Source organism: Cyprinus carpio, chromosome B5, assembly GCF_018340385.1.
Source record: "Cyprinus carpio isolate SPL01 chromosome B5, ASM1834038v1, whole genome shotgun sequence".
Taxonomy (NCBI): domain Eukaryota; kingdom Metazoa; phylum Chordata; class Actinopteri; order Cypriniformes; family Cyprinidae; genus Cyprinus; species Cyprinus carpio.
In genome coordinates, this window is record NC_056601.1 from 14,719,855 (window position 1) to 14,740,492 (window position 20,638).

General features: G+C 36.5%; 1 protein-coding gene across 8 annotated transcripts in view; it reads left to right on the forward strand.

Annotated features, from left to right (window-relative positions):
- The first annotated feature begins 553 nt into the window (after nt 1–553).
- LOC109053936 (drebrin-like protein B) overlaps nt 554–20,638 on the forward strand; it is a 30,255-nt gene continuing 10,170 nt past the window's right edge. For all 8 annotated transcript variants that reach the window (XM_042724554.1, XM_042724558.1, XM_042724555.1 and 5 more), the window contains exons 1-3: nt 554–842; nt 18,527–18,582; nt 19,655–19,767. In XM_042724554.1, coding sequence (XP_042580488.1) covers nt 757–842; nt 18,527–18,582; nt 19,655–19,767 — 255 coding nt within the window. In that variant the 5' untranslated portion in view covers nt 554–756. The remainder of the gene's footprint in view (nt 843–18,526; nt 18,583–19,654; nt 19,768–20,638) is intronic.

Below are 20,638 nucleotides of genomic sequence, written 5' to 3' on the forward strand. Positions count from 1 at the left end.
AGCATTAAATAATTAAGTAATTTTAAAGCATTGAATTTGACATTATTACTATTTTAACTGTTTGCATTCTGCTTTTTTATTTTATTGGCATCCATAGTAACAGTGAGAAATAAAACAATTCTGCATAGGCTATAGTTTTTTTGTTGTTGTTGTTGTTGTTTTTATTTTTAATTTTGCAAACATATAAACACCATAAATGAGCATACATAAAAAGTAAATAGGGCCTCAAAAAGTTTGAAAACCTTTTAAAAAAATAGTAGGCCCTATGCACTAAAATACAAGATAGCTTTAAATGTGGACATCTCATGACCTAATTCAACAAGAATGCCCATTAACCCATTTCAAATGCGTCCTTGTGTTTAAAAAGTCTAGAATATAAAACTGGATTCAATTATGGTACCTCCAAATTGTTTTAATGTGACCGAACATACCACGGTCTGTAATAATTCATGTTAGCAGCAACCGAGATAAACTAAAATTGTGCAACAGCACTGGTGTTTTTCCCCTTTGAGCAGGAGGTGGAGCTTTTGGAGAGATTCCTCTTCATGAAGTTTTCCAGCAGGACTGATGCAGCACATCAGCAGTGTTCGCCTCCACCTCCAACTCCAACAGCCCTTCACCTTCAGAAGTTACAAATCGCCTGCAAAACTCACTGAATGCAACTTTGGATAAAGGAACTGCTTGTTTGCTAGTGACACAAAACGTGTGTTGAAGTGCACTGGTTTGTGGAGTACATAGAAACACTCCAGCATCAGGATGAGAGCGATTAACTTGGACACGTACAGCCTGTCTCTGCTGACCGCTAAAGAAGACGTTCTCAACCCGAGAGCATCCACCAACTGGTACAGTATTACTTATTAGTTGTGTCGCAGTCTTAGCGAGCTGCCTGTCTAGACTGCATTTTTGGGCGTCACAGGCGCGAGAAACATTTTTAATTATCACATAGGCAACAAATCGAAATGTTGTCTAAGTAGGCAGCTGATTTTGTTTTGAGACACAACCGAAGGCGTGCATTGATGCTTTGTAAATGATATTGCGCATTGTTTTTTTTTTTAATGTCGTCAGATTTCGTTATTATTTAGCCTACGTTTTGAATAATAAACATTTGAATGCACTTAAGTTTTGCACTGTGCTACAAAAGTTGTAACATGTTTAACACTGAGAAAAAAAAGAAAAGGAAAAAAAAAATCTCACATATAACTCTGGAAGTACTTGTTTACGGTACTTTTTGTGGGAAGCAAAGGCCACTTCCCTCAAGCCAATCCCCCATTGCTGAAGATTTAGGTCACTGAAGGTGTTTTTTTATATATTGAACGGAAAGTTATGTTCCCCTGGAAGTGCTTGATATGATACTTCTTCCATTTCTCCCTAGTGTTTACCTGTATGCAAATTATCGCAATTGCGATAGGCTACTGTATATCGGTACAAGCATGAATTATTAGGGTCGAAACAAATCCCTGTAACCTGTAGGCTTTTAAAACTTGAATTTGTCCTATATATGTTAAGACCAACGCATGCACAATAATTACATCAGTTGTATATAATGAAGCTGCATGCATTTATGTGTTTCACTGTGTCATCTTTTGTTCAAACGGGATGGGACTTTGCATGCGTTCTCAGACTTAAGTACTGAAGTAGACCCTGTTTAATGACATTTATTATTTTTATAGCGCCACCAACTGGCCGAGCCCAACCAAATTTCTGAAGTTTCCTCAAAGTAAATTTCTGCATGCATTTCTGCAAGTTCTTTAAAATAACTTTTTTGTAAATCAGACCATGCTCTACATTCTTTATGGAGATTCCTAAATGTAACATAATTTGATGATTAGATTATGTTGCATTCCAGACTGCACATTTGCAAAATATGGCACAGACAAATTACAGGTACAGACAGTCAAAAAAACAAGGACTAGTTTGCAAAATAGGTTTCTGAAAAATCCAATATTGTGGAAAAATTTCCTTGGCAGAAATAAAATGGGATATAAATCATTTATTTTGATTCATAGCTCCACCTGTATTTTATGTTTCTACGATTTGTGGGTTATTCTGTATATTAAGTTTTAAGGGAGAAAAAGTATAGGCTAATAATAATAATCCTAATGAAAACAATAATGTTCCCAGAAGTTCATTTTTGGACCCATAAAAAAATTCAGATGGCTCAGTGTTCTAGAAAATTGAACAATTTATTGGCCTATAAAATGATTCAAAGTTTTTTTCTGGTTCCTCATTCTGTGTGTGTGCATTTTGGGTTGAATGATGTGAGGAGACCAACCAGACTCTTTCTTTTGTGAATTTCTACCATGATTTCATGAAGTTATATTCCTCCTCAGCTTCGTGCTTATGCAGAGAGTAGTTTACAGTGTGGTTTGCAATAAAGTGGACACCCACATGATTAGAGACACCTTTTTCTGAAACTGAATACATTTGCTATTATTCATTTAGAGAAGAAGTTAATAGCCTGTTCCCACTTGCCGCTTTCTCAACTATATAATGCCATCTTTTGTTGGCTTTAAAGTACTCATTGAACACATTGCAAAAGTGACAGTAATTAATTATAGGTGTTTCATTATAATCTACATGTATCAGCTTGGATATATATTTGTTCAAACTTTAACAACCCCTGATCTGACAGTTCCGAAGTCCTGCAGTGTCTTTCCTCCGTGTCAGATCTTGGCAACTCATATCAGCAGTGTCATTGTCTCTCCTGTATTTCAGCAGGCTCAGGCTAATTCCTGCGAATGCCCGTCAGTGGCTTCCTAAATGATCCAGGCAGCACCCATTCTGTTTTTCCACATGTTTAATCACCATGGACACGTGCTCAGAAACAGTCACTGACACTTTAGGCTTTACAAGCATATCAGGCCCATTCATGTACTGCATGGTTCTGTCTGTTGACAGCTGGAACAGTGAAGGTGAGGGTTTGTCGACTTTATATTTCACACTGTCATTTTGACATGTCAGGTCACTTTAAATGGCCCATAAGCAGATGCTGAATGTAAGAAGTGACAAAAGACCTGTAAATTTTTAGCAAAAGGGGAAACTCGTACTTCTCCACAACAGTTATCTGTTATCTCTGTACTTTTGTGCTCTGAACAATTGGAGTTGATGACTTATTGAGCTGCTCAGATGCACTTTGAGCACGCTAGAATGAGAAACAGCTTCTGCCGTCAGCAGTTTTTACATGATATGGGGTTTTGGTTGTTTACAAACTTTGTTTATTGAAATTAAAAATAAAGTTATTTGCCAATTAAATATAGTTTTTTTTAAGTAAAAAAAAAAAAAGTATATATATCATATTCATATTCCATGAAGATAATTTGTAAATGTCCTACCGTAAATATATCAAAACTTAATTTTTGATTAGTTATATGCATTGCTAAGGATTTTTCTGCACACTCAAGATTCCAGATTTTCAAAAAGTTGTATCTCGGCCAAATATTGTCCTATTCTAACAAACCATTCATCAACGCAAAGCTTATTTATTTAGCTTTTAGATGGCACATACATCTCAATTTTAAAAAATTATAACTGGTTTTGTGGTCCATGGTCACAAATTAATGTTTATATTTCACAATGTTATTGTTTTTAATGTATTTTTAATCAAATTAGTAAAATTGGTTAAAAATTCTCACCGATCCCAAACATTTGAACAGTACTATATATCTCTTAACAAACTAAAGAAAGTGTGGTCCAGTGAACACCACTGAATTTCTTCTGAATTATTTTTGTGTTCCACAGTAGAAGGGAAGTCATACACTTGGAAAATGACAGTTTGTGGCATGGAGGTAGTAACCCTGTGTCAAACCATGACAGATTCTTCATGCTTGACTTATCAGTCTTCTAGAGTTAAACATGGCAGGCTTTTCACATGCCACTCAGTAGTTCTTAAGAAGTAAAGTTCCTCGTAGCATTTAGCAGCTGCAGTGTTTGCTGTGGATGGGTGTGTAGAGCTCCCAATATCACACGAGTCATATTCAGTCATTGTTTTCAAACGAATGCAGTAAAAATTGCTGTTTGATACTGTGAAACATGTTTTTATTGTTGTTGTAAGTGCCCTGCAGTACAATAAATGATATGAAATACAAGACAGTGTGATTATCTGGTTTTGTAAGAAGTACATTTCAGAACTTATTGTTTTGGTTGTCAGCCATAACATATTGTTCGTATTTTGACAGGGATTTATTGTGCTCAGTTTGAATTTGTAATCCTAAGTCTTAGGCAGGCAAAGACAACTCCTGAGGGATGTGACTGGACTGGAACTGATAGAAAACTGTGAAGGCGTGGCAGAATTCATTCCAATAAGCTTTGTAGGAGGTTATGATGTGTAGCCACATTTGTGACATTTGAATCTTGAAGGTGGCTTCAGCCCCTTTTAGACAAAGAGGGATTCAGTCACTGTCCTTTAACCTTTTGACAGAGTAAAGATGCAACTGTTAACTTACTGTATGGTGCATGGTTTGAACAATGCACACACGTCTTTCCATAGTGATACTGTAAAGTGATGTTTTTTGAGGAACTTACCTGCATGTAATGAAGGAACAGAGCTCAGGTTCAGTGTGACTCAGGTCTTTACATCTCCATGCTGTTGGAGCACAAGTTTATGCATGATTTAAGAGCCTCAAGGTGCAATGTTCTCATGTTACCACTAATAAAACATCTGCTCAGCATGGTGAGTTATCACCACAACAAGACTATTCATACTAATAATGTAGAATGGTAACCTTAATTGACCTCTGGTAGTTTTAATGAAGTAGTATAAAAAGATTTCACATGCACTAAAATAAGAAAAGTAGGAAATAAATGCATGCATTTTCTTATGTCATTAATACAATTTTCATAATTTAAATCCCATTAAATGCATTTTTGAATGTCCAATCAAATGGGTTTTCAACATACACCATAAAAACGAAGTTGTAAATAAACAATTATTTGTTTAAAAAAAATATTAAGAATATTATTGTTTATGTAATGCAATATTATTTCAGTCTTTTTACTTAAAAATGTAATTTTAGCTCTTTCATTGTAATTATTTGAGAAATGTACTAGTTTTAATTGTTTCGAATTCAATTGCTTAAAAATGAATCCTACAGCATTTGTTTTTCAGGGCAGTGCTACCATAATACATAGGGGTGTAGAAGTACATATATTCATACCCAAAACTCTTGGGACAGGACTTTTGGTTTTGTACGCATATGTGTAACAAAAGAATAAACAGAAATCAAATATCCAGGATGTAAAAATATATACCAAGATCTTATTGAAAAAGTGTAGTGGTCCAGCTGCATAGCAATTTTCTGAGGTCATTAATAGTTTTGAATGTTTACATTTACCATTTTTTTTGGAGAACTTCTTAACTCCTTGCCTGGCCAGTGTTATGTTCTCAGTACTTTCCTGTTCTCTGTGCACTTGAAAAGTTTATAGTACTGTGAAAGAAAGAGATTGAATTTTGAGACTGAACATTGCCATTAAAGTGGTTGAAATATAGCAAGTAGATGTTTCTCAGCAGAAATGCATTATATAAAATGAATTGATAAAAAAGTAGTCTCTCTGTGTAGTTTTATCTGTATTTATCTAATACATCTGTATACTTTGATGTGACTTGATCACCATTTGGTTTAATGTCTCTCACAACATGATGTTTCATGCAACCAGGCCAATCTGACAATTGAAATCAGATATTATGCTTGTATAGTTTTATCCACAGGCAACAAAGGTTTAATGTACCAGGGTTTGTCTGTTCCTGTTTCAGCAAAGTCCATTTCATCACAAAGTTGTCCAAATAGGCTGTAATTTAAAAATAACAATATAAGCCATACAGATATTTCAGACTGTTGAAAAAGTCATCTCAAATGAAAATCAATGTGGATGGTTTATCTAAGTACTTTTGTAGCATCACCTTAGTGGGGCTATTTAGTTTTATGGTTGTTTGGTTACCACAGGAATGTTTTATAGTGGCAGATTAGTAATTAAGTTATTAAGCAGTAAATGAAGAGGTATTTTAGTGTTGACTTTGTCCCAGGTAAGTGCTTCATTGATTTGCTTTAAAAAGACCCATGGGGTTTCCCAGATATGCTGATGATACTGACAAATAAGTTGAAGGTTGGCGGATGTGTTGATGTTCCTCATGTCAGTCATCAGTGTTTATGCCAATACCTGTTTTGTATATGTTTCTTAAACTACCACCTTGAATGTACCGATTAATTGCACTCCTGTAATGCAAAGATACAGAATGAGCATCTTTGGCAGTATCTGAATGGTTAACAAGTATGGATCAGGACTGAAGCATATGGCATATTACTTTGTGTTTCTAACTCCCATGTCATTCCAGACAGCAATGTTCAGACACTCCATATGTCTCTGTTAGCTGCCTTACACAAGCCAGCTCAAACTGTGACTCAGAATCCTGATAGTCATTCTCCTACCACCTCTGAAGCTGACAAATATATATGGATTTCAGATTGAGAAGTATTCATGCTCATTTCAGTCTCCTCAGGGATCATTAACTCACATGGAGAGAAGCTGGGTTGTTTCTTGGGAAATGCCTGGCCCTTGTGTAGGTGGTTTCTCTCTGGCTTCTCTGATGTTGAACTCAATGGGAAAATGTTCATGGAGCTCCTCCATGCTGCAAGGCTGGGTCAAAAGCCTCAAACAATGCTATTTGTTGTATGTTGGGTTGTAGTCCCACACAGATGGCTTGTGGTCGTTGGCGGAGCTGTGAGGGATTAACTTGTCCAGTAAAATTAACATTTGTTGCAGTTGGATATCTGCGTACTCTCAGAAGTCTCCAGATATCTGTTTCTTTTCGAAGACGCTGAAATGACTTCCAGTTGAGATTTTTTTGTTTTTTGGTTCTTTCTTGAACCTTGAAGATCAATAATAGAATCAAGCCTTTCCATCCTCAACTTTCAAGTTTTGTGCTTGGCAAATGTTTTGGCAAATGAACATGCCACATATGCCTCTTTTCACTGTGCTTTCATGTAGTTTTGGGTAGTTGAAAAAATTTTCCATTTCTTTTTCTACATTATGCTAAATGCATTTGCTTTGGCCGTAGAAACGAGGTTCTGAGCTTGTCTGAGGGCATTATATCATTTCAAACATTTACAGTGTTCTCGAATTTTGTCCCTATCATATTCCAATAAAAGAAAGTAAATAAAAAAGCTATTTTGAAAACAGACAGTATACATTAAAAAGTTACTTTAAAAAGTAAAATTAAAAATGACTGTTTTCTATTTTATTATATTTTAAAGTGCAAAGTTTAATATTCAGCAGTCATTACTCCAGGCTTCAGTGTCATATGATCCTTCAGAAATAATTCTAATATGTGTATTTGGTGCTCAAGAAACTTTTTTTTATTATCAATGTTGAAAACAGTTGTACTGCTTAATGTTTTTGTTGAAACCATAGTATTTTTTCAGGATTCTTTTATGAATAGAATGGTGCTTCAAGCCAAGGATTTGAGCACTTGATGTTCTATTATGGAAACATTTACATTCTTCAATGATGCCGCTTTCAGTTTATGTCCCAAATTATACACACTCTCCTCCAAGGTGGTGAATGATATGGTGCCGATTGAGGTGTGTGTTTACAAGGAGGTCTTTATCACACCCCCTAGCGACTCGCAGTAGCCTAATACGTAAGGAGGACATGTTGTTTGCGGCTCAAACTAGCATGTGTGCATTTAACAACTGAGCCTGTGATATCTATGCTCAACCTATTGTAAGTGGACCTCATGCTGTTTGACTAGCTTAAAAAAATCCTAACAACGAGTCCATTTGTAACAAATAACCAACACAAGTTGGGACACATTTGTGCCTTTTTATGTGGCTTTATTTGAGTCTAATAAATTATATTTATTCATCTTTTTGTTGACAATATTAAGACGTTGTTAGAGGATAAACATTCCTCTTTTGCTAGTAGGGTAATATGAGGTGAAAATAGGAATGTTTGTGGTGTTTTTGGTTTACACAACACAAGATTGGCTCTGCCTGAGGCCTTTAATCACCGCAGATTGGAAATTTGCACAGGGCAAAATAAATCAACAAGCAGCCTGCATACCTAAAGACTCCTACAAAGCATTGAGAACGGCACTAACACAGCCATAGATCTGGCGTAAGATGATGTTATCTCATCCGTCACCTTGCATAACCTTTTGCCAGTCTTAGTGTATTATTTGAGATTATACTAAAGACAAAATACAAAAGAGAGGGTTTAATCTACAAGTGGTACAACATTGTCAGTGGTGGTTTTTGAGCTAAGACACAGGTGACTGGGTATCCAAGAATTGGCACCTCTCTAGAGCAGGAATTAGATGTTACAGTAAGTACAATTCCAGTAAAGCTGGTGTTTTGATTCAAGCCAATGTGGTTGGCAGGTGTCTATCAGCTCAAATCATGAGACTGTGTGTCTCAGAAAAAGGCAGAATTTATTTTTAAAATGGTTTAAATAGATTGGCTGTTTTTAAACAGCTGCTGCACACAGTAAGTAAATCAACCCAAGTCTTGTTTATTTTATGGGTGCCAGTTAAACTGTGAACCGGCAGCAATTAAATTTTCCCTTTATCTATAAGGGAAGAAGGGCAGTATTATGTTATGATGTAAGGAGAGCTACCTTAAAAAAATTAAAGCAGATACAATGCAGTATTTGTGCTGTTTTTCCTTCCTTTTTTTAATTTGGGTGTAGCTTTTTTCGTGACGTGAGTAACTAATGAATCAGGGAAACTGGAAAAGTAATGGTGGGGAAGGTGTGAGAGAATTCAAAGAAGAGTACAGTAGTAGGTTAAGAAAACAATGGAGTTTGATCATTTTTACTGATAAACTTCTACAGAAAGAGACATCGTTCTTCTAGAACAGGGGTGGGGAACGTTGATCCTGGAGGGTCACTGTCCTGCAGAGTTTACCTCCAACCCTGAAGAAAAAAAAAACCTACCTGTATCCTGAAGACCTTGATTATCAGAGCTAAACTCTGCAGGGACACAGGCCCTCCAGGATCAATGTTCCCCACCCCGTTCAAGAAAGGATGATCCTCAAAAAGGGGTTGCAACCTTATTTACAAGTCCCATGTCATGTTTCTCACATTTAATGTTTTATTTGCTCTTCTAGAGTTAGTTTTTTTTTTTTTTTTAATATGTGTCATGCTGATCTATAATAATATAATATAAACATTACCATCCAAAAGTTTCAGTGTCATGGATCATGTGACTCTGAAGATTGGAGCAATGGCTGCCGAAAATTTAGCTTTGCTATCACAAGATAGGAAACAGTTATTTTAAAACTACTACTACGAATAATAATACCTAATAATATTTATAATTTTTTTAAATTATGAATGGTAAGCATAAAAAACTTCTTACAAAAACTTACAAAAAAAAAAAAAAGACACTTTTACCAACCCCAGATTTTTGAATGGTGTGAACTGTTTGGAATCATATATCATGCCTTAAATGTATGTTAAGGCTATGTATTGGCTTTAGAGGTCCTTCCAGCCGTGCAATATTCTATGAGTATCAACATGGGAATGGTTTCACAGTTACTATCACTCCTCTAGCAGCGTTTTTCACAGCAAGCGTCATGGTGGCTATAATTTTACAAATACTACTGTTTTTGTGTCATTGAATGTAGTTTTAAGATTCATTTAGGCAAGAATGTAGTTCAAAAATGTGGTTTATAGAGATATAGAGTAGTAGAAGAATGTGTATTCGTTGTTGATTGCATGAGGGATACCAGACTGTGTGTAAATGAGTGAGGGTCTTGTGTGGGACAGACGGCACAGGAAATGCCAGAGTTGTCCCAGAGGAGTTTTGTTGTAGGGGCCAGTGGCTAAACTCACCCTGTCCGGTTAGTGACTTCTCAACCACAGGTCACAGAATTATCAGGAAAGTGTTGAAGAAAGCTACATAGTTGTGATAAATTCTGAGTTTACTTTGGATTTCAAAACATTGCAGACACTTTGCAGAAAATATGTTAACAAGTCCACCCTCTTAAGATACATAGGGAAGACTTGGACTTAAAGATTCAAATTCTGTTTAAATTTCATTACATTAGAAACAGTGTACAACAAACACAAGGTCATGGGTTTGAATCCCGGGGAATGCATGAACTGCAAAATCTATACCGTGAATGCAATGTAATCAAAGCGTCTGCCAAATGCATACGTGTAAATGTTTGCAATGATGTCCAAGATGTTTTGCTAGACCTTGTGGCCTTGAGCTCAAAGTCATCAGTTTTTACTAAGATCAAGAGACAGAATGGGAGGATAGAAATGGTTCCAGTGTAACTGTCTGAGAAAACAATTTGAGATAATTTGAGATTTTCATTTTTTCCAGCTCAGCCTCAACAGTCATTACATAAATAATTATGGCTAATAAATTGGGCTCATAGCTGCCCCACAATAAATAACAACAGCTTGGAAAGGTTACAGAGTTTAGACTATGGAGGTCAGCAGTAGATTTCCTTTAAAGGGAAACAGCAGCATTGTTGATGGAAAATAGGAAGTCAGTTCCTGTGATTCTGATAAGAGTTGTAATAACCTTTTTGGCCGTGATGCCTTGTTGAAAAGATCCATCATCTGAAATGGACTTCCTGCAGAGATGAAGGTTGTGTAGAAATAAAAGAACCAATTTAAGAGAAAAATAGCATGCAAATGTTTTTGTCTCACTTAAACAGGCTGGATGTAGGAGTCAGGATAGCTATTTATATCACAGCCAACATATAAGGTTACCTATGAAAGGCTGCTACAGTACAGTTCCCATTTGCAGACTGGGGTTACATAGTTGGGTTCATGTTACACACTATAGTTACTTGAGTAAATTAAGTATTAATCAATGCTGAACACTAGATGTATTGTTCCTGTTTCTGTGTTTGTTAATGCTTTATCATGCTAGTTGGAAGCACAAACCTGGACACACCTGTTGACTCATAAGTGTGAAATTGTTGCTGACCAGTTTTGTTTGTTAGTCACAGTTTTGTCTTTGTTAGATTTTCAAAGACTAAAAGCCTGACTAGTGTGTAAAATCTTTGGACCTATATGGTGGAATGTTACTTTCCACCTCACAAGTTGTTGAAAATTAATATAACGCATTTACAATCTTACGCTAACCAGACAACATGTAAGGTCATGTAAATGCCTTAAACAGTGTTCTATTTCTGGTGAAAGTCACTAATTGTTTAAATAAACCCCATAAACACAAATTTTTGTCTTTTCTCAGTAAATGACAATATATTGATTTAAACAAATTCATTCTAAATAAATAAATCATTTTACAAATGTAATAAATATTTTAGCTCTTTCTCTCCCTCTTAAAACCTGTCATTTCTTGAGCTGTTTGGCAGAAAAGAAACTCTCAGTTCTGATCCCAGTGTTTCTTTCTTGCCCATTTACCTTCCATTGTGACATATAACTGGCATCTGATTCTGCACTATGACACATCCAAGTCTTTCTCCCTCCCTCCATCTCTTTCCCACTTAGTCACTCTTATACTTGCATGCCATTTCATTTCGCAACCGTATCTCACATTTGCATGAAAACCTCCTCAGTCTGTTTTCTTTTCCCACCCCCCACCCCCATCCTCTTAAATCCAGTCCCCCATACTCCTTTTCATTTTCCCAACCTCCCGCCCCTCTCCTTTGCTATTTATTGTCAGCTCTTCCACTCCCTCCTTTTGTATTCTCCCAGAGTCTCTCTCTCAGGAAATCCGGACACACATTTTTTCCTCTTCTACTCTTCAAATAGTTCCATTAGCACAAAATTGGGACCCAGGGATCTGATCCCCTGTATAGGAGAGGCAGCATTAGATATACTCTCAGACAGATGCCATATTACTAGATACAAGCAGAAAAGTTCATTTAAAAGGTACTACTGTTATTATACATCTTCATTAGACTCGTATCTCTGAGTTTAAGTCTACATTTCAGTCCTCTTGGCTGTTGAACTCATTTTAGTATGTTGAGCTACTCGCCTGTGCCTGTTCCAGTCCAGCATACACCCAAATGAATAGCGCTTGGCACACTGGCTTCAGTATGACAAGGTTAACTGTGCCAGATGGCAATGTGCTTAAGTTGTTTTGTACTTTCTGCAAGGGTCGTTATAGAGAGCCCACCATACAGACTGGTATAGGTCTGCCAGGTCTCTCTGTCTGATCCTTCAAAGGCAGTAACAATCCTGAACCATTTTCTTAGAAGCAGGGCTTTTCTTCTGCATTGTGTTGACATTTTGCATGCCATATTCGGTACAAAATATCCATTTTCATCAACTTCGGATATATTAAACTGTAATCTGTGGTTCAGCACACAAGCAAATGCACATATTGTTGTTGCACACTGAATGCCTCAGGCCAACTTACTGCAAGCTTGGGCAAACCTATTACTCCATATTGCAGTTATGAGTGAGGCTGTTTTGTTTGCTTCTGAAGAATTCAGAACTTCATTCTATCATTTCATTATGATCAAGTATATATATATATATATATATATATATATATATATATATATATATATATATATATATATATATATACATACATACATACTTTATGTAAATAATGCCAGCTGCCATTTCTACCAGTTATTTTAGTGTAGTGACATTTGGACCCATTGGCTTTATGTGTCTGCTTTGAATTTATGATTGTTTTTAAACAGGCCCAGGAATATTAGTGAGCCAAATACAGTAGTACAGCCAAAAAGCCAGATTTGTAGACACTAAAGCTGCACTGGCTAGGAACTATTAGTCATTTAGTGAGTTCAGACTAAGGGGTCTAAAGGGTTTTCTGGAACAGTAAAATATGGCACGGATGACACTTGAGACTTTTCATACCATTTTTAGGAGAAAACCGATGGTTGGTTTCACAACCAGGTAGGTAAAACTCCCCTGGCCCCCTTCTCTCTTGAGCCATTGATTTTGCTGAATGTTCTTCTCCACAGCTGTTTTCCAGCTTTACGCACTACAGATGGAATGTGGCCATCTTAGGCAAGGTGGACATCCAAGTGGATTTGGCTTAGGAGTTTATTTTTAAGTTTATCAACATCGGTTTCAGAGAACAGATGTAGTCGAGATGTTAGAGACAACATTTTGCTTAACACTTGGATATTGGGTAAAAAGGATGCAAAAATGCCATTTTTGGCCTAATTTGAAGTGGAAAAGAGTAGTATTGAGGCCGTATTTCTGTGCTCTTGGAATCAAAGCTGGAAAAAAAGCTGTAGTCCTGTTAACGTGGAATGTTTTAATTTCACATGGTTGTTCATGGACAAGTGTTACAAATCACTTGCTCAAATCATTCCTGTCTTTGCAGGTACTATATGAATGCCAGTGGTCATGTCTGTGCATGTAGTCTTGTGGGAGAATGAATGATCAATAAAGAGCAATAACACCTATCACAGAAAACTTCTCACCAAGGCTGTGTTTATTTAATCAAACATACAATAATAAATACAGAAATACTGAGAAACAGGACTACAGTTTAATATACATACAATCAGTTTAATATACATACAATCAGTATTTTTTTTTTTATAAATACATTGTGAAATTTAATTTGTTTCTGTGATGTAAAGCTGCATTAAAGCAGCCACTTCTGTTTTCAGTGTCACATGATCCTTCAGAAATCATTCTTACTGACTCCAACATTGTGAACTGTAGTGTACATTTACAATTATGAAACAATCCTATTTTTAATAATTTCCCCTACAGATTACAAAGTATTTTTTAATTGTTTAAATTGTGACATAAACACCCACATAGATCACTGCATCTTAAAACATCCTTCCCATGTTTCCTTTCTTTTCTTCCTCCTTTGTGCTGTCTGTCCAAACCTCGTCCCCCCTCATTTGTTTATGGCCTGTATTTCTCTCTTTCTCTCTCCATTCCTCATTCTCTGTTCTTGAGCTCATAGCTGGCTGCAGTGCAGAACAGGGCTGCTTGTGTTTTTCTCATCAGACTCTTGACACAGGAAGTGTGTATGTGTGAGGTGAGGACAGTCCAGACGACTTCCAGACAACACCTCTCTCCACTAACTACAGACGGCAGGAAATGTCTAGTGCAGCGTTAGATTTGATTTCAAGAAATGCATTGAGGGCCATTGGGAAGTGTGTTTAAGCATTAGTTGAGGTTGTTTTTAATATACAGTCAGGCCACACTATTATTTACACATTATTCTTGTAGTCATCTGCTCTCTGTTGCATGTTGGTCCCCCTGGATTTTTCAGCTTCGTTTTAGTGTTTTACTGACAGGCTCTTTTAAATAAAGTCCAGACCAACTCAGTCTAGTCCTGCAGGATTCTTGGGTTTATGGAGTTGTGGTTGGGCATTCATATGATATAAAACCAGACTGTGTTGTGTAACATTCTCATTTCATGTGCATTCAAATGTGCATCTGTTACCAGGTGTGAAATGAATTTTTCAGGGTCTTACAACCACATTTAATGCATTTGGCAGACACTTTATCCAACGTGATTTACATTTCCTGGGAACTGAACCCATGACCAGCTTAAAGTCAGCAAAAAAAATCAAAATGGACAATTTTTATTTATTTATTTTTTCCAGAATATTGCAGTGTTTATTCTAAATTATTATTATTATTATTATTATTTTTTTGCAATTCATTTGTCCTTGCAACCTTTCACTCAAATGAGATCTCAGTTTATTTCAAAAGCTGTTTAACTCGGATATACATCACAATAGGGAAGAAAAGATGATTGGAGCTTCTGTTGCCAGTAAGACAGACTTTTGCATTGTAAAACTATGTACAAAATGGCTGTTTAAGGTGAAAAGACTGAGAGTAAATGCAGAGAACAAAAGTCACCCTTTCAGTTCATGCAAAACAACTGTTGCTGCATGTGTACTCTAGCTTACCAGGGTACGTCATAGATGCCATGGAGATGCAATGCATGCCTGAAAGGCACTGAGTAAAGTGCTGACTGTTTGTGCTCATTTACTATGTCAATGGGAATGTGTGTGGTCCTTGCTGTGTAGATAAATACACTTATATACCATGACATTTCATTGGAGCTGCATGTTTAAAGCACACTGACTGCAGCATGATGTGATTTGACCCTTAGATGAACCAATTAACCACAGGACAACATGCTTTGAAAGTGACCTGATACACAAAGGGCTTGTGTGTGTGCTGCTAAATTAAATGCATGTTTGTTTGTCATAATGCACTCAAGCGTATTTTTGGAGTGTTGTTTGATCTAAGTACCAGCTGTCATTTTGAGTTTACTCATTTTTCTTGCTTAATTGAAATGGATTCTAGCTGGATTCATTGCACAACACTCAGGACGAAAATGTCTGTCAACTCCAGGACATAGCAGAAGATTTAGGAAAGAAACCTTTTATTACCATCTGTGTTAACAAGCTCTTCTTTATAATATACGTGTGTAACAGACAGCTGGTATAAGCACATCTCTGATCCCTCATTACTCTCACTATCTGGTCTGTTTTATACCCATGCTGGTGGAAGGATCCGGAACAATGGTGTCACAACTTGCTAATTGCAGACTGATTGGTAGGTTGGTTAGGCTGAACACAGACTCTGATGAGGGGAAACAGGCTGTTATTGTTGCTTGTGTCTGAGCTCTGAGTCAAAAGCCCAGATGTCACAATCTGGAAGGCTTCCAGAGATCAAAAGCTTTGGAGACAATAGGGACATGATGACGACCGGCTGGCGTAGATTATCTTCATTCAGTGTAAATTCCAGGGGACGGAGTGAGGGAATTCTCTGTAAGAGGTGTTGATACACAAACTATAAATAGCCAGATCAAATTGATTTAAGCTGAATTTGAGCACAGGGTTGTTATTGAGCATAGTTGAGCATTGAAGGACATTTTTTAACATGTTTGCTGAACTTCTGTTGAAGATTCTCATCAATTCCCATGTATTGAGAAAAGTATTTCCTTTTTTAAAACACAAACACACGTCTTGTAAAATGTAATTTTAATGTCTAACAGTTGTTACTAACTGAAAAATGTCTTTTATTATTGACTTGAAAAATTATGTACTTGTAAACTTTTTTCCCAATCTTTACTTTGAAGTTTAATAATATTTAATATTTTATTTACATTGAATCCCCATTGAATTTAGTATCAAAAAATAAAAATGATATACAAGCAATTGATGTTTAAATTATATATTTATAGTAAGTATTATGCTATTTGTATTATAAAACATTATTATTTATACCCCTTCACAAGTTGAATAAATAATCCCCCATGTGAGGCATCCAAGGGAGGAGTTTTTAGAAATTAACTTCAGGGCCTGACATAATAAATGTATTATGGAAGTGAGAGATGCATGAGAAATGATTAAAGGTGCCCAGCTCTTACTGGACAAGTTTGATCCATGAGGCAGGCTGTTATTATATAGTATTAAAGGATTTACATGACATTTTACATTGACTAACTGTTAGAATAGACCAAGCGTTTTCCCAGAGATTATACCCTGTTAATAATGTCACTCAGCTGTGGTGTACCTGCCACAGCAAGTTCAACAGTAAGCCAAAGACTCAAGCCCATTTATTGCACCTGACGCCCAAAGAAACATGAACACAACAGTAAACTGGGGCGTTTTAGCTTCGTAGTATGAAACTGTATATTCTTGGGACTAGAATCTCACATTGACAGAAAATAGCTTATCTGAGACTTTTTGATTTTTTTCCTCTTTGGTGAGGTGAAAAATTGATCATAATAAAATCATGAAGTCCAGGGGCCATATTCATGAAACATTAATAATAAAATCCTTCTTAACTGTTATTTTCTTTTTAATTTCTTGCTTAAAAGAAAAAATTAAGAATCTTTTGTATTCTCAAAATTACTTTTTTTAAGAATTTTTTTTTCTAAAAAGCTGAAGAAGAATTAAATTTCTTAATCTTTTTTAAAATCATCGTCAAGTATCATAAAGTTGGGATAGCCTCCAACTTGTCATAAAAACCCAAAAGTAAACTTGTTGGGTTGTTTCTAATTATTTATTGTAATTACAACATAACACTGTGATATTACTGTGGTATTACTATTAGTATACTATTATGCATGACCACAAGTTAAACAATGACCGTCATGATTATGTGTGACTTGACTTTTTGCTGAATTTAAATAAAGTGACCAAAATGAATGCAACAGACCATTTAATCTAGAGACAGGCTCTTTAAAAGTAACTATTCAAAATACACAGCAAATTAAAAAATGCAACACTGCATGCTGAACTCCCATCAAGTCTGTTGCAACGAAAATAGCATGCATGATTATTATGGTAATTTAAGTGTTTTTCATTCAGTTGGTCAATTCTAGAACACAAAAGCCTGTCAACCTCTTTATAAGAAAAAAAAATAATGTTATTGAGAAAAATATTTGAGAATTTCATAATTGCATTTAATAACATTTAAATTAAACTTGGAATTCATCTTAAAATAGGCCTATTTCTAAACTGTTCTCTTCAGAAGATTTTCATGAATACAGTCGCAGAGTTGTTATTTTACTCAAAGAATATGCCTTTGGATTAGGACACCCTGTGGTTGTGTCTTTGACTGGCAATTTCATCAGCTGCCATTTTAAACTTATTCCCTTTGATGGTTGCACCAAATGACCGTCACAGAAGGGAACCCTTCCAAAAGCTTTACGAACTGTGATCCCCATTCCCTAGGCAGGGAAACAGGGCATGGACCAATCCAACAAATGTAGTGTTGAACTTCAATTGCACTGAACTTCAAGTCTTATTAATCTCACAATCTGAGTGCCCCACCTGCATTTCACTGTTTGCTTTGGTGTGGCCGGGTGGCCCTGATACAAAATCCATTATTTTCTCTCAGCCTCAGTTTCAAGTAATAGTCCCAGTGCATGATATATAACCACAGACAGCTGTGACCTGGGTTCAAATACTGTTTTGCGTTTTTATACACTATGAATACACTTGTTATTAGACCTAGTAGCCTCAGGAACATTGGGTAAAAAGTCCTGACTCAAAATTACAGCTTCGCTAACAATGTGAAAAATCATAGGCAATGTCAGCAGGCATCAACTCTTGAAGTAGATCCCAAGAGACTTTTGCTGAAATATCAGAAAACTAAACAGCAAAAGCAATGATAAAGGAAGAGCGATAGAGATGACTCATGCCAGCTCTTCTGTGGGAACATTTGGTTTATGCATTACTCCAGAGGGCTTGATTGGTATGCACAATACATGCCCAATATGTGGAGCATTCTGGATTGGTGTGAACTCATAGGATAAACATATGGACAATGCACACATGGTCCTCACGCCCAAACCCACTTACTTCATTTTAAGATGACATAAGCGAGGATGTGGTGTTGATTATGTTTGGCTGAGGAATGCAAGGAGGGCCATGATTTGTTTCATACTGTGAAAGGTCATGGATCACTATTGATATATTGACTTGCCTCATTTTGAAATGGCATCAGCGCTTGATATGGTCTGGTCCAGGTCCAAATCTTGTAACTTAACTCTGTCAATTGTTTCTACAATGTGGACTGCTGTGTTTTCCTCCAATGTAATGTACTGATGTATTTCTCTCTCTGTTTTCTTCAGGGCTTTATTTGCATATGAGGGAGTGACCAACAATCTCAAACTCACAGATTCAGGAGGTAAGACTAACAATTCCTCCTCTTTCTTTTGTGTGTCTAAATTTTCACCAATGCTCAATAAAGCACAGCAGCAGGGGGTTGGAATTCCATTCATTTTCTCCACAAGTCAGCATGATTTCAACTTAATTAAAAAAAAAAACTGGTTTAGTTGCAGAATTTCCTAAGGCAGCCATGGAAACAGAAACAGGAATAATTGCAAAACAATGACCATCCACTCCTATAAAGCATTGCGAATTACAAAATCAAGTCGATTTGAATATATTTTTATGAATATTTATTGAAAATGTTATAGAATCATATAGCTTTTGTACTTATAATCACTAATATAATCATTTTTTTTTTTTCTAAAAAGAGTAGTAATTATGAATAACAAAAATCTTGGAAATGCATTGGTCAAAAAGTGTGGAGAGCTAGTATTTTGTCTGAGATCAGTAGTTCATTCATGCAAGTCATTAAACATACCTGGACATATTGCTCCTATACAATCTTTGGGATTATTTGCTTTTATTTATAGGACAGGAGTTTAGACAGGGAAGCAGAGATGAGAGAAGGGGAGTGGGATTGGGACATGACCCAGACCAGACTTGTACCCAGGTCCCCACAGTTCAACAGCTCCTATATAATGTCCTGAGCTTGTGCACGGCCCACTGCACCACAGCTCTGAGTTTTTGAAATGCCTATGGAGAAGATGAATGGAAAAACCAAGGTCACTTAAAATGTGGGCAGTCACTGTTGCGCTCTATTTAAAGCAGTTTAAAAACTCAGTCTGAGGGCAATCATGCAACATTCATGAGTGAAATGCTTCTAAATCAGAGAGGATTACCAATTAAGGCTGAGACTGCCAACACTGTTCCTCTTAATATCAGACGAAGCAGAAAAATCTCACTGTTTATTACATCAGACCTGTCCTGTACTCTGGAGATTATCATTATAATCTGGTAAAAGAATGCTAGGGTTTCATGGTGGCTGAGGCACTTACTTTCATGTGGCATTCATTATTTCATGAAGACAATTTGGACCTCTTTAATTTTGTCCTTCCCTTCCCTCTTTATTTCTCTCTCTCATCTGCCAGCTGGAGGTTTGACAGAATTGGTTGGGAAATTTCACAGCAGCAGGCCCATGTATGGCATCTGCAGGGTGGGACTTACAGAAACAGGACAACCACAGATTGTCATGGTTTGCTGGGTAAGTTCGCATGCAGAATCTGTATGTTTATATCAGTTTATTTCAGCCATAACAAATGTATGCAAACAACTACACTAAAATATAGCTTCTTGAGTTCTCTCCTGAATTGCAAATAGACAGTGTCCTAAACTTTAGAGAAGTGCTTCAAACGTTTGTAGTTCTTATAACAAATAGTTCTGGATGAGGTCATTTTGCCTTGTTCTGATTGGATATCAGACGTTTATACCTAGCTTCCATTGGATGTTGCCATGGGGTGTGAGCCTGAAGTGGTTCCTCATTGGTTGGAGCTGCCACATCATTAAACAGTCCGTGTTTAAGCGATGGATGTGAGGCTCCTGTTGATGAGACGTGTCAATGCCTTCACTTCACAAAAGGGCTTTGCCCTTCAGACTTGTAGCTGAAGGAGCTCAAATACAGATGCAAAGAAGCTTTCTGGGAACCTTCCTAATATCCATCGTGGATGTGGTTGCTAAGACGATAAGTGGGAATGTTGTGGTTGGGGTCAGAGGTGCCATCTGTAGCCAGTCAGGCATTGTATAGAGGAGGGGGGAGTGGTCTCTGTGACCTGTTAACTGCAAGAGACTTTCTTGTGAACTAGACTGGCACGCAGAGTACACACCTCTGATGATATAGAAGGTCTAGATACACCAGACGAGTACTTTGTTAAAGGTTTAAAACAGATTTAAATTCCTTGTATTTCATTTTGTATTAAGTATTAAGAAATTAATACTTTTATTCAGTGAGGATGCATCAAATTGATCAAAATTGACAGCCAAGGCTTTAATAATTAATGTTTAATAATTAATATAATTAATAATTAATGTTATTTTGAAATTTCTATTTATTAAGGAATCCTGGACAAGTATCATGG